General features: G+C 60.9%; 1 protein-coding gene across 14 annotated transcripts in view; it reads left to right on the top strand.

The window, feature by feature from the left end:
- The window catches only part of ANO1 (anoctamin 1), a 146,577-nt gene that overhangs the window by 122,586 nt on the left and 9,218 nt on the right, over window positions 1-14,773 (top strand). For all 14 annotated transcript variants that reach the window (XM_059709794.1, XM_059709800.1, XM_059709807.1 and 11 more), the window contains 7 exons: window positions 789-863; window positions 4,648-4,849; window positions 4,991-5,102; window positions 6,076-6,133; window positions 8,355-8,455; window positions 9,003-9,148; window positions 11,623-11,775. In XM_059709794.1, coding sequence (XP_059565777.1) covers window positions 789-863; window positions 4,648-4,849; window positions 4,991-5,102; window positions 6,076-6,133; window positions 8,355-8,455; window positions 9,003-9,148; window positions 11,623-11,775 — 847 coding nt within the window. The remainder of the gene's footprint in view (window positions 1-788; window positions 864-4,647; window positions 4,850-4,990; window positions 5,103-6,075; window positions 6,134-8,354; window positions 8,456-9,002; window positions 9,149-11,622; window positions 11,776-14,773) is intronic.

Genomic DNA, 14,773 nt, shown 5'->3' with positions numbered 1-14,773 from the left:
TACGGAGGGCTGGGGGGTGCGGGGGGGCCTGTGATCTGTGCTTGTCACCACTGCCTGCCCGCGGTCTCGTCTTCTCGTTAACATGCATGCCACCCGCCCCGGAGCGAGGGCCTCCCGGGTCCTGTCCGCGGCAGCATTCCTTGTCCGAACACTTGTGCTTCCCGTTTAAAAGCCCACCCCGGTTCTTGAAACATCCCGGGTTGGTGACAGGCTTCCACCTAGGGCTCCTCCCCACCCAGAGAGCCTCCAGGCGCCTGTCGCCAAGTGTCGCCACTGTCCGCTGCGGCTACGCGGCAAGCAGCATTGGAACGTGTCGTGCGGGCTGCCTGTTTCGACTTGCTCTGCAAAGGAAAATAACTATTATGGTCTGGGCGGCGGAGGGCAGAGCACCTTAGATCTTCTTGCCCCAGACGTGAGACCTTCCGCCGAAGAAGTGGGGTCCAGACACGCTTCTCCCGACGAGGGTCTGACGGTCTGATTTAGAAAAGAGCCTGACACTCTTGTCGTTACTGCTGTTGTAAGCCCATGTTAAACGAGTTCCCTCTGTCATGACCTGACATCATTTCCTAGGTCACGGGACCCCAGCTGTTTCTGTGAACACTAGACATTTGCATCCACTCGAACTGTAAATGTTTTTTTTAAGGTGTTTCTAAGTGTTTCTGTCGTCCGAGTTCACACACACACACGTGCACACACACGCACATATGTGCACACATGCACACATACACAACGCACGCCTCCCCGCCCGGGTGGTTCCCACGGGTGACCCGCGGTGTTCCATGTTGCAGACTGACAAGGTGAAGCTGACCTGGAGAGACCGGTTCCCCGCCTACTTCACCAACTTGATGTCCATCGTCTTCATGGTAAGTTCTGGAAGGCCGAGGCGGGAGGACGCCGGGGAGCCCACACCCGGGCCGGGGTCAGCCGTCACTGTGGCAGGTGTATGCTCCTGGGATGGTGCCCCTGGAATGGGAAGGAGCGAGGTTCCCCGTGGTCCCCAGGGGCGCTCTGCGGGCCCTGGGGTCGGTGAGAGAATTTCCCAGAGTCCCCGATGCACATCTCTCATTGTGACAGCCAGACCCAGATCTCACAGATATTATTTAAGACAAAACTGAGGTTTTTATTTTTTTAAAATTTATCTTTATTGTTGAAAGTATTACAGAGGTCCCCTCCTTCCCCCCACCCCTCCCCAGGCCTTCACCCCACTGTTGTCTGTGTCCATGGTTATGCATATGTGTATATAAGTTCTTTGGTTAATCTTTTCTTGCCTTCCCCCGCCCCCTTTCCTCTGAGATTCATCAGTCTCTCCCATGCTTCTATGTCTCTGGGTCTATTTTGTTCGTCAGTTTGTTTGGTTCATTAGATTCCACATGTGAGTGAGATCATGTGATGCTTGTCTTTCTCTGACTGGCTTATTTCACTTAGCGTGATTCTCTCCAGGTCCCTCCGTGCTGTCTCAAAGGGTAAGAGGTCCCTCTCCTTTACTGCTGCACAGTCTTCCATGGAGTAAATGTACCACAGCTTTTTTATCCACTCGTCTACTGATGAGCACTCGGGCTGTTTTCAGATCTTAGCTATTGTATATTGTGCTGCTATGAACATAGGGGTGCATGCCTTCTTTCTGATTGGTGTTTCGGGGTTCTTAGGACATCGTGTTAGAAACGGGTTGCTGGGTCAAAAGGCAGTTCCAATTTTTAATTTTTTGAGGAAACTCCACACTGTCTTCCACAGTGGCAGCGCCAGTCTGCATCCCCACCAGCAGTGCACTGGGGTTCCCTTTTGTCCACATCCTCGCCAGCACTTGTTGCTTGTTGAGCTAATGATGGTAGCCATTCTGGCAGGTGGGAGGTGGTACCTCATTGTCCTTTTAATTGGAAGGTTTTTAAAGAAAGAGATTAAATAAGCACAGACAGGACAGAAGTCAGGGTGATACAACTCAGGGTGACTGGGGGGCTGTGACGCGCTGGTGGGCCCGAATGACTCGGCCACACCTGAGCTCTCTGAGGGGGTTTTCCCCCCACACGGATGGGGCTCCCCGGCCGGCCGTGCTTTCATCCTTCCCCAAGAGGTCAGGGCCACTTGTGGTCACTGAAGGAACGGCTGTCCCCTTGTCCAGCCCCCACCCCGTGACCTGGCTCCCAGGGGCCTCGGGTTCGAGGGCTGAGCCTGAGCCCAGCTGGCCGGAGCGCCTAACAGGGAGCATCTCCTTCAGGCCTCACCACCTGCCTGTCCTGAGGCCACCCCTGCAGCTGGTGAGGAAACTGAGGCCTGGAGGGCCAGTCCCTCTCCCCAGGCCGCCAGCCAGCAGGTGACAGGGCCACACGCCACTAGGCCCATCTGCCCCAGGAGCCCGCTGTTCCATATGAACTTGGGGCCAGAGGCTTGTCTTGGTTTTCCAGGTTGGGGTAAGGGCAGGGCAGAGTGAGGACTCAGTTTCCCCTCCTGCTCTTACACACGCTAGAGCGGGCTCTCGGCTAATGGAAGGAAATCCCCAGAGCCAACTCGAGCGGGCCAGTCTGGTCTTGAGGGCCCTGGAGCACGTGCCCCAAAGGCATGTGAGTGTCCCCTCTGGGCAAACATTGGGCTTAGTGCTGGGGGTCACCTAAGGATGATGGGGTCCCTACCCTGAGCCTCCCTGGGGCTCACAGCACAGGGGTCCGGATGCAGAAGCAGGAGACGGAGGCACCTGGCGGAGAAGCGGCAGTGTCCTTGCAGAAGGACCAGTGAGAGCGGGGTGGTGGGGGCGGGGGGGCTGGCTGGGCCCTCTGCACCGCAGCAAGGAGGCGTTGGCTACATGTCACTTCCTGGATGGTCTTTCAGGGCGTCTAAGCTCCTCCTAACCAAAAGTGAGGAGGTGGCTGTGCAGGGCTCGTCTGGCAGCTCCACAATGCTGCCAGACACTGACCTCTCTGACCTCCTTCTCACCCAGCCTGTGCCTCCTCTTAGTCACAACGAGGCTGCTCCAGCCCCGGCATCACCTCCACTCTCCAGGCGGGAGGACGGGGTGGGGCCAAGGGGAAGGAGACCATGCCGGTGGAGGCAGCCCTCTTTGAAGGTGCTTTCCAGAGACCTGCCCACAACCTCTGCTTGCATCTCACTGGTCAGACCACTTCACGCGGGCCCCCTATCTGCAGGGAAATGGGGACATGGGCGCACTGTCACTCCCAGCAAAGGCAGGCTGGTGGAAAGGAGCTGGCCCTTGAGGTACTGGCGACCCCCTCAAATGAATCAGCAAGTTTTGTCCCGCCCACAGGAGCTCCATTCACTGAACAAATGTTGGCTGAGCACCTACGATGTGCCCGTGTTCCTGGTGTAGAGACACTGGAGTGGCCGCACCAGCCAGCCCCACGCCCCGGCGCCCTGTCCTTCCAGGGGGAACTGTACCCAGGAAGGAGGCTGCACGGGGCTTGCCTGTCATGGGGACGTGCCAGCCCTCTGGCTGGGAAAGGGGGGGCCTTGCTGAGTCACCCTGCAGGCCCGGCCGCCTGCCTGCCCCCCCACACGCGGGCACGAGGGCCAACTCCAGGGCCAGGGCGGTGCCTTCCCCTGGGAGGGGCCCCTTGGCAGGAGCCAGGGATTTTCCGAGGAAAGCCCTTGTTCCCAGAGCCGGCAGGGAGCGGTACCCACACCTCAAAATGGGGCCACCCCTTCATCAGGGCGTGGTGTGGCCGTGGACATTTCTTGGGCAGGGTGTGGTCACCCTTTAGTCAGCAGCAGAAGCAAAGTCACTGGCCCAAAGTTCAAAATAAGAGCTTTGCTAGGAGACTTCTGATGGCTGCGGTGCCCCCGAGGGGTGAACCAAGCTGCAGGCGCACGGCGCACCCCCTGGCCTCAGGACTGTCCCGGGGCCTCTCGGCACCCTCCTAGCAGAGCTGGGGCCCGCCCTCCGCACCCTAATGGGGGTAAATGTGTGAGGATGCGAACACCCAGGAGGGAGTGGGAAGAGCGTGGAGCCTGCGCACGCAGTGTGTCTTCGGGGCTGGGATTCGCAGGTGGCCTCACCCCTGGGGCAGGACAGGGTCTCCCCGGCTGAGTTAGGGTCTTTGAGGAAAAGGAAATGGAACCCAGACAGAGAGACAGACAGCTCCACACGGAACAGCCTTGTCATCCCACCCAGCCGCCCCGCCCCCACCCCCCCCATCTCCCAGGCAACCTCCAGCCCGAGTTGTGTGGGACGTTCCAGTCCAACAGTGGGGTGTGGCAAGAAGAGGGGCTCGCTCTTGGGGACAAGCCCGAGGGTGTTGGTGAACCAAGGAGGTTGAGAGAGGGACCCATCTGACTGTCCAGCCAGGCCTGCAGCAGCGCCCACCCCAGATCGGGCCGCCCCCACGCCACCCGCCTCCTTTAAACATCGCTCCACCCGAGTGTCTCTGCTTCTGCTCATCACCAGGTTGAGGGGAGGAGCCCCCACCCGGTGGTCAGCCTGGTGAACCCCCACTTGTGTGCTGGGGGACCTGGCCTGGTGGCCAGACCGCTCAGTCTCTTCTGGACAACAGAAACCAGTCCTTTGTTCGTGTCTGTGGACTTAACGCCGTAGAGCCCCTGGCATGTGTGGGTGACGGGGTGGAGGGAGGGCTGGCTGGGGAGCGCAGGGGGAGGTCCGGGAGACCCAGGTGGCCCAGCCAAGGTGTCCCTCCTCCTCTGCAGATCGCGGTCACCTTCGCCATCGTCCTTGGAGTCATCATCTACAGAATCTCCACAGCCGCCGCCTTAGCCATGAACTCCTCCCCCTCCGTGCGGTCCAACATCCGGGTCACAGTCACGGCCACTGCAGTCATCATCAACCTGGTGGTCATCATCCTGCTGGACGAGGTCTACGGCTGCGTAGCCCGGTGGCTCACCAAGATCGGTGAGCGCCCGTGTCCGGGACCGCGGCCCCTCCTGCCCTGGGGCCTCGGGCGGGTCACTTCCCTCCTCTGGGCCCCGTCCCCTGAGAGCCGCGTGGAGCGGTCAGCCGGCCACTCAGCAGCCTGCGTCTCGCTCCCTCCAGAGGTCCCCAAGACTGAGAAGAGCTTCGAGGAGAGGCTGATCTTCAAGGCTTTCCTGCTGAAGTTCGTCAACTCCTACACCCCCATCTTTTACGTGGCTTTCTTCAAAGGCCGGTAGGGACCTCCTCAGCCACTGAAACTCACTGCCTTTCCCCCACTCGCTGCTGCCAGGCCCGTGGGAGGCTCCCCTTCCTGTGTCTGCAGGCGGGGGGCACCATGGCCCAGGACAGAGCAGTCAGGATGGTTCTCACGGCCGCCCAGTTCTAGTGCCTGTGGGGGTGCCAGGCAGCAGGGGCCCTGAACATTAGGGACTCCAGGCTGCAGGAACCTTGGACCATGGAGACCCCAGATACTAAGGACCCCAGGCAGCAAGCACCAGTTGCCTCCACAGTGGGTCAAGATGACTCGAGGGCGAGGGCCCTGGGAGACGGTGTAAGAAGTGCCGCTACTGACCAGCTCCATGTGCCAGGCTGGTGGCAGGGTGAGCCCGTGTCTGGACCCTCTGGAGCCATCCTGGCCCGTGACCCCCTCCGCCAGACTCCCTACCACCCCTCCTGCTGGGGCTGGCAGGTGTGATCCCAAGACCGCTCCCAAAGGCTCCTCCTCAGCACCCTATCATTTACAAGATCCTCGGGGTCCTCCCACCCTGGGGTCCCAGAGCCCAGCCAAGGGGTCCAGGCCCTCCGAGAGCATACATGACAATGGAGCAGGCCCCCAGCCTCACATCCCACAGGAAGCTGAGAGGCGGCCTCAGGGACCACCACACCCCAGCCTCCAAGGCCCCTGGGGTCCCGGGGCCCTGCCATGGTGGGTGACAGCTTGGCCTTCGTCCCCTCCTGGGCTCCCCGCTTCCATCCCCCCTCAGCCACTTGTTTCCTGTTACGTTTCTTGCCCCACGTGGGTTTGGCAGTCACAGGAACACTGGACCAACAGAAAAGCCCCCGGTCATTTCTTAGCCAGTGGAACAGGCAGAGAGAGGCCTCTATAACACACTCCGGGCTGTGCCTTCGGGGGTCTCAGCTCGCCCCTCCCCGACGGGTCCCCCAAGCTGGGACTCTGCCCTCTAACTGCCTTCCAACCGTTACAGGTTCGTGGGGCGCCCCGGCGACTACGTGTACATCTTCCGGTCCTTCCGCATGGAAGAGGTAATGAGCTCGCAAGCCTCCCGGGCCCCCATCACATGTCCACTCAGCACCCGGCCGATTCCTTATTGGGGGGCAGTCTCCTTCCTTCCCGTGGGAGCCCCTCTCCCCCGGGTGGCGGCCGGGCTCTGGTAGTCTGAGGTGTGTCCGTACAGGATCACCCCGAAAGGAGCGTCTCTTCGTAGCCGGGGAAACCCAACAAGGACACCGATTTTTTCCCTTTTTCTATGAGACCGAGGATCTTCTCCTCTTTGGTTAAGATGAGGGGAAAACGAAACTCGGCTACCTTTCATTTTACTTTAACATCGGAATGCCCACTTCTCTTCCCCCCAAACACGATGCTGGTGACCCTGGGCCACCGCGGGTCTGGTCAGGGCGCCCGCTGTCCTCTGCCGCCGAGTCCCAGCCCAGACCAAGCTGGGCTTCTGAGCCGGTGGGTTGTTCAGGTCTCGGGGGACCAGGTCAGCATTTCCAACCCCCAGAATAATTCCACTTGACGGAAAATGAGGGGGAGTATCTTCCTGATCAAGAGCCTGTGGAGGGGAAGGTTGGGGTGGGCATCAGGCACAGGGCAATCTGGCTGCCCAGGGCACAGCCTAGAGGTTCAGCCCCTTGAGTGCCAGCCTCTGAACATCCCGGCACAGGCCTCACCCACGGGAAGAGATGGTTGCCAAAAGCCCAGCCAGGGCTTTCCTGGACGTGCCCTTCACATGGACGGCGCCCTGTCAAACTCTGCAGTGTCTGGGGAAGTTGACATGGTGACATGCCTTCGTAGAATAGAATACAGCAAAGACATCATCTTTTTTTTTTTTTTTTTAGAGAGTGGATAGGAGGGGGAGAGTCGGAGAAAGAAAAACATCAATATGAGAGAGAGACATTCATTGGTTGCCTCCCACATGTGCCCCGACCAGGGCCAGGGACCAAGCCAGCAACTGAGGTGCATGCCCTCGACCAGACTCAAACCCGGACGCTTCAGTCCATGAGCTAATGCTCCATCCACTGAGGCAAACCAGCTACAGCCATCATCATTTTTTTTTTTTTAATGAAATAACAGCTCTGCAAGAAAAACTTTTGGGTAACAATATAAAGAGATTTGCTAGGGACTCAAAGAGGAGTCATCTGTACTCAGGGGTCTCTAGTGTGTCCTGAGTTCTCTTTGTTCAGATGAGTTAAGTTCTCACCCATCATACCAGCCCCCAGCCTAAGGCCACACAAACCCCATAAGGACAGGGGCTGTAGGTGGCTGGCTGTCTCACCGTGTGGCTTCCCAACTGCAGGGACCCCAGGCTGCCGTGCCCGTGCCGTGGCCATGCCCGTGGCCACGCAGGGTCTGTGGACAGGCAGCCAGTGTAAGGGACAGAGCACTGGCCTTGGGGGAGAAGGGGAAGCCGAGATCAGCCCCAGCGCTGCCCAGCCTGGCCGTGCATTCCCTCCCTGAGCCTGGTCCCAGCCCCAACGGCCTGCAGGCCGGGCGCACTAGCTTCTGGGGGGCCAAACAGAATACCACAGACGGGAGACTCAAAACAACAGAAATTGCCCGGCTGGTGTGGCTCAGGGGTTGAACATCGACCTATGAACCAGGAGGTCACAGTTTGATTCCCTGTCAGGGCACATGCCCCAGACGTGGGCTGGATCCCCAGTAGGGGGTGTGCAGGAGGCAGCCGATCAATGATTCTCTCTCATCATTGATGTTTATCTCCCTCTCCTTTCCTCTCTGAAATCATTTAAAATATTTAAAAGAAAAACAAACAGAAATGGATCCCCTCGCAGTTCTGGAGGCCAGATGTCCAAAACCAGGGTGTCAGCAGGGCTGCGCTCCTTCCAAAGGCTGGAGGGGGCTCTGCCTGGCCTCTCCCGGCTTCCATGGCCCCGGGCAGTCCGTGGCGCTCCCTTGCATATAAACGCAGCACTCCGACCTCTGCCTCCCTCCGGCTTCACTCGCCTTCTCTGCGGGTCTGTGTTCTCTTCTTGTAAGGACACCAGTCATTGGACAGGAGCCCTCTGTGCTCCCGAGTGACCTCATTCTAACTTGGTCCCGTCCGCAAAGACCCTATTTCTAAATAAGGTCCCCTTCTGAGGTTCTGGGATTAGGACGTGGACCTAGCTTTGTGGAGGACACAGTTCAGCCCACCCCAGGAGGGCCGAGCTCCCCTCCCTGGGGCCGGTCCTCTCTCCCGTGCCCTCGGGGTGGGGTGGGATCTCACGCACCCCCCTCTACCTGCAGTGCGCCCCGGGCGGCTGCCTGATGGAGCTGTGCATCCAGCTCAGCATCATCATGCTGGGCAAGCAGCTCATCCAGAACAACCTGTTCGAGATCGGCATCCCGTGAGTACCGCGGGCCGGGGGGCCTGGGCCAGGACGGGGTGGGGGGCGTGGGGATGCCAGACAGGGAGGTGGTGAGCACAGAAGGGGAGGACCGGACGGAAGCCACCCCACAGGGAACGAGGAGGAGGCCGGGGACTCTGCTCCCCGACTGGCCGAGGATGCAGAGTACCGACAGCTCCTGTGGAGGCTGTGCCTGCTTACCCAGCATCCTTCAGGAACCATGGCCTGGTCCCTCTTCAAGGCGCCATGATCTGCCTTCTCTTTCCGCCCTCCCAGGGTCCGCGTAGGCACAGCCAGACCCCCGGCACCTCCCCATGGCTTTAGGTGGCCATTGCCCTCCCTGCGCCTCTGCTTCCTTAGGACCCCGGCCTCGGGGGGGGGGGGGGGAACGGGCAAAGAGGCCCATGGACAGAGCAGTCCTGGCCAGCGCGACAGCTCAGGGTGTGGCATGACGGCTCAGGGAATTCGGAGCACGGCTGGCGGTGCAGACTCAGCCCCCAAAGCCCGCCCGCCTGGCAGCCTGACCGAGTCCTGGCCTTGCTTTCAGGAAGATGAAGAAGTTCATCCGCTACCTGCGGCTGAAGCGCCAGAGCCCCGCCGACCACGACGAGCACATGAAGAGGAAGCAGCGATACGAGGCGGACTTCACGCTGGAGCCGTTCGGGGGCCTCACCCCCGAGTACATGGAGATGAGTGAGCACGGCGGGCTCGAGGGGGGCGGGCCCTTGCTCACCAGGGAGGCCTGGCCACCTGCACTCGGGAGGGTGCCCAAGGGTGGCATGTAACTCACAGGCGGAGCTAGGGACAGAGGGAGGAGGCCAGGTGTGGCCACATGGCAACCACCCGGAGCCTCCCTGACCCCACCCGCCTCCCCTGGCTCTGGCCACACAGGCCTCCCCACTGTCACCCAGACACAAGTGGCCACCTCCCTTGCACTAGCAGGGCCAGGAATGCTCTCCCCCTAATACTGGCACCACTCCCCCTCTCCCTTCCCCGGGGCTCAGCACCGAGTGTCCACCCCAGAGGGTCTCCCTGACCACAGTGTTGAAAGGGGGCGGCCCCTCCCTGCCCAGCGGCTCCCCTCCACGCTCCCTGCACACGGCTCCCATCACCCTCTGACATGGTCAGCTTTCCTAGCAGGCCCCCTGCACCTAGAACAGGCCCAGGCGGACAGTGGGCGCTCAGTGCGTGTTCGCTGAATGAACGGATGAGCGAAGGATGCCTCAGAGGGGAGTGCCCCCTGGCCACCACGGACAGGTTGTTTAAGATGTGGGTTCCCCGGCCCATCCCTGGTCTGTGCGGGCTGAGACCCGGGGCTGTGCATTTTAAAACAAACCCCTGGGCAAACTGCCAAGGCGGTGCGGGGCAGGGCGACCTGGGGCGGAGCTTCCTGCTTTATGGCGAGCCTGCCCTGCGCGCCTGTTGGCCCAGCTGGTCCGTGTAAGTCCCGCCCGCTTCCCAGTGGTGCAAAGAGCACCGCGCCGTTGACTCAGAAGGAGAAGAATCTGGAGGCTTGGAATAAAAGGCAACAGTGTTGTGTTTGAAAGACATTCTCTATTTCCTCCTGGAATAAAATCCAAGCTGAACCAGAGGCAGGTGGGCTGTTCCACCCAGCACGGGGTGTGGGAGGAGGCCGCCCCTGCCTGCCCCGCCCCAGGAGGGGGGTGGAGAGAGGCAGCCTCTGATGGGCTAAGAGAGGAGGTCGTTTCTATGATGGCTGGAGGTCGAGTCCCACGTTCCCCTGGATTTGATGAAATTAGATCCTGGGACAGGCTCCTCCTGCCAACCAGGGAGCGCCCCACTCCCCGTGCCCCACGCCGCTCTGGGACGCTGGGATTGACTTATGGACCAGCTGGGCCAACAGGCGCGCAGGGCAGGCTCGCCATAAAGCAGGAAGCTCCGCCCCAGGTCGCCCTGCCCCGCACCACTTGCCCGGGGGGTTGTTTTAAAATCCACAGCCCCAGGTCTGCCTGGCTCAGACCAGGGATGGGCCAGGGAACCCGCCTTTTAAATAAGCTGTCGGTGGTGGCCACAGGCACCCCCTCCCCTGGAGCTCTCTGCAGGAGTCTTCAGACCTTTCCCTCATCCGTTCATCCAGGGGGCACCCATGGCTGTCACCCCGCCACACCCGCTGCCTGTCTCCCCCTTGAGGCCAACTCGCTGGGCACCCAGAGCACGGGTCACGGGTGCCCGTACACGGCAAGAAAAGGCCCGCCGAGAATGTCCCGCCCAATCGAGGCTCCAGCTGCCCTCCTGGCCCCATTCCTGGCCCAGCAGTGCAAGACGAGTGGGGGAACCCACAGCCTCAGCCTCAGCAGCCCCTGACCCCACGCTGAGTTTATCCAAGGGCCCCGTCACCCCCAGAGCCTTTAGACCGGACCAACGTACGGCCCAGAGGCCACATGGAGCCCCCACCCACGGTGCGGTCAGTGGCCACACTCAGCTGCCCAGGCACACCGTGACATCCTGTCAGCTCCTTGTTTGCCGCCTGGCACCGAGCGCCTTGGCCGGGTCCTGTTGTGCAATTCCCGAACCAGCAGCCCCACTCGCTTCCGCTCAGCAACCTTTTCCTGTCCCCTCCGGGTCGCCGGCCCTGTGCTGGCTGCAGTGTCCCCAGCGAAGAAACCACAGAGGCGGCCTGTCCCTGATGAGGATGAGGAGGGAGAGGGAGGGGCCTGAGGCAGGGGGACATCATCCTGCACACTGGTCCCCGCCCGGCTCCCCGAGGCCCAATGGAAGGGGATGTTAAGGGCTTTTGGAGACCCTGGCAGGCCCCCCAAGTGCAGGAACCTCTGGCCGATGGGAGCGTAAGGGCCCATGCGAGGCCCTTCTAGCCCAGGCACGATGGCCAAGGCTGGGCCCTGATACCCGTGGGGCCTTTTTCCCATTATTGATTTTCTCTTTTTACTTATTACAGTTTACAGTCAAGATAATTTTGTATTCTTTTTTAAGATTAAACATGTGATAAATGAGTACTTATGGACCAGCTGGGCCCATTGTTCAAGAGTCACACTCCCCCCAAAAATAATAATAATAATCACACTCCCGGGTTACCTTCTTCCTCTGGAGGCAGGGCACCAGCCAGAACCCCAGTGGTCAGCTCCCGGGGCTCCTGGGCGGTGGGCACCCCTCCCGGGTGGGAGGCTGATGGCTCCCTCTCTCTGCAGTCATCCAGTTTGGCTTCGTCACCCTGTTTGTGGCATCCTTCCCCCTCGCCCCGCTGTTCGCGCTGCTGAATAATATCATCGAGATCCGCCTGGACGCCAAAAAGTTCGTCACCGAGCTGCGCAGGCCGGTGGCCGTCAGGGCCAAGGACATCGGTGAGCGACACCGGCGGGTTGTGAGCGAGCACATGCTGGTTTGGGGGGGGAACCCGCTCTGCCCAAGCGAGAGTCAGAGCCAGCCAAGTGGGGCCAGGCAGGGGGTCCCCACAGGCTGCTCACTACGCCTTGCCTGGATGGAGACTCAGGGTCTCGGGGCGGGGTGATGTACAACCCCAAGGCTCCCCCATCCCCCACCCGCCGACCTCCTAACTCCTGAGATGTATTGGCCACGAGAGTTAGTCCAGACGCGTCTCACCACCCACTGCCCCAGGTCCTCCGGCTGCACTTCCCTTCGATGGTCCCCAACGTCCCCTCCCCACGAGGGACACTGTGTGCACCCCCAGAACACAGAGCTAGGCCAGTGGGGAAGCGCACGTTAGCTGCTTAACAAGAGCCTTCCTACGCAGGGTATCCTTTAATCATTTGATGTTCACAAGAAAGAAAGAAAAGGAGGGGAAACGCCCCCCTCCCCCTGATGAAGGACTGGATTGCAGTGTGGCAGGACACCCCAGGGCCTTCCTTCCTGGGGGATCACTCTATCATTTCACAGCCGAGACATGATATTGCTAAATATGGGGGCTCCATCAGCCCTGCCAGGAGCTCCTCTGTCCTCTTGGGCCATCCCATCCCTGTCCTTGGCCATGCCTTGGCCTCTGCCGGCCGATGGACCCGCCCATGGTAGCCAGACCTCCCCCCTCCCCCGGCCCCCCATCCACCTCTGAGGTGGCGTGGACTCCATCACAAGTGTGGTCTCTTAGGTTGAACTGTATGAAATCGCCATCTTCATGGCTCCGACATGGTCGCCTAGCGGTGATTTTGTCCGGTTCCCGTGCAACCCCACATTGGAGCTGCGGGATCCGTGGCAAGACCTGCGGGCCCGGCTTTGAGAGGAGCCTGGACACTCGGGCTTTCCTCAGGGAGGGACGTCAGAGCCAGGACGCGAGTAGAGCAGCCATCCCCCTGCGTTCTGACACGTTAGCTTGCCCCCATCCCAGACCACCAGCAAGGACTCAGAACAGACGCCCTCCCTACCCAACTTCCCGGTAGGATTCCATGTGGGCTTTTTTTAAAATTTATTTTTATTGAGTTCAGAGAGGAAGGGAGAGGGAGGGAGAGATAGAAACATCAATGATGAGAGAGAATCCTTGATCGGCTGCCTCCTGCACACTCCCTACTGGGAATCGAGCCCGCAATCCAGGGCATATAGGAATCAAACAGTGACCTCCTGGTTCATAGGTTGATGCTCAACCAGTAAGCCACACCGGCCGGGCTTGCGTGCAATTTTAAACAGCTGTTAAGGCCCTTGAACTGGCTGGCTCTCTGAGTCCCTTCTGGTCTGTGATGCTGCCTGCCTCCCCCTCACCTCCCCTCCCCTCCCCCGCACCCCCCCATCACATGGGTCGGAGCTCAGCGCACGTGAAGGCCCCAGAGTCAATGTTTCGGTCCCTGTGGACCAGGAGGCCTCGTCCTTGAGTCAGAGCAGCTGGGTTCCCATCTCCACGTTAAATGTAAGAAGCCGGTCTTCGCTCGTGGGCCACCCAAACCCAGGCGACGCTTGCAGACCCCCCGGAGACTGAGACACGGCAGCAGGCTTCCGTTAGCGCATCACGCCTGCTCCGAGGAACACCCCGGGGAGCAGGTCTGGCATCGAACGTCTCCTGGGGGTTCAGCTGTCGGGTGGCAAGATCCTGGGTCCCACTTTCCAGATGGCAAGATCCTGGGTCCCACTTTCCAGATGGGAAAACCGAGGCTAGAGGGTTGACAGCCGTGCGGGGACGAGGAGAGTGGCCTCCAGAAGCTCGTGCTGCACCAAAGGCCTCGCCAGGGGTGTCAGGGGCCTGCTCGCCACACCCTGGACAGTCCTTGGGAAAGCTGGACCCCGTGCCCAGTGGCAGTAAACAGCGTGACCTCCTGTCACTCTTCCTTATGATTCTCAGGTGCCCGCAGGCCCCGGTCCGGTGTTTGCTTTGGCGCCCTTTGCTTGGCAAAGCCTGGCTGCCCCCTGCAGCCACATCCCGAAAGTTGCCAACCCACCAGGGTGGGAGGAGGCTGGCAGCCTCCGGCCTCTGCGCTCCGCCGTGGCCGTTGTTCCCACCGCGAGCAAGGCTTGGAGCAGGTCTCCGGGGCCTGGGGGAGGGTGGCCCTGTTTTTTTCTGGTTCTTGCGGATCACCGCTCACTTCCTGGTTCCTGTACGGTTGGTTGGAGGCATAATCTGCCTCCTTTCACGGGTTTATTTATGGGCTTCTTCGCTGTAACCTTTTCCTGAAGAGGCTTTTGTATTCCTCCTGTGATCCGTGCAGGGCCCCGAGGGGACGGAGGGCCCCAGTGGCCCCTGTGACCTGCACCCACGGGCGGGGTGGCTGCGGGAAGCTCTGCCACAAAGGCCGGGCGCCTCCATCGCGCTGCCTGGGCACGGAGAGGGGGGAGGGGTGCGGCGCGGCGCTGCAGGGGACCCAGCCCTGTGCGTGGGAACCGGCTCCAGCTTCCCGGCCCTGACCTCTGACACCAGATTAACCCGCTTCCGGCTCTCAGCCTCCTTCTGCGGAGCCTCCGGGAACAAACTCCCGCCGGCATTCGGCTCCGGGCGCCGCGTGTGGTCACGGGTGACTGCACAGCCCTGTCCTGTTCCTGGAAATGGGGCTCAGCACCTGGGACGGCAGAGGCGCCTTGAAGAAGGCAGCCCCCCCCCACCCCGCCCCCATAAAGGAAGCCCAGAGGTTTTTCCCACGAGCGTGGCCCCTGGCGCCTGGGGATCCGCAGGGCGGCCGTCCTCACCATGGAGCTCGGCCAGGCACCTGGGGAGAGTCACGACACGAGACAGGCTGGTCTGGCCCTGGTTTTGCACTTGTTAAGCGGGACCCCACGATTCTGGTGTGGGGGTCACTCCGAGGACCACTGGCCGCCACGTGAAGTCGCTGCAGCACCTGCAAGACAGGTTTCGCTCCCAACTTGGGGAAAGCTCTGCTGGCCCACCCGTTCCCCGCTGCCACCAGC

The sequence above is a fragment of the Myotis daubentonii genome, chromosome 9 (genome assembly GCF_963259705.1).
Source record: "Myotis daubentonii chromosome 9, mMyoDau2.1, whole genome shotgun sequence".
Classification (NCBI taxonomy): Eukaryota; Metazoa; Chordata; class Mammalia; order Chiroptera; family Vespertilionidae; genus Myotis; species Myotis daubentonii.
Note: the sequence above shows the minus strand (reverse complement) of the source record. Positions and strands in the feature narration are given on the sequence as shown.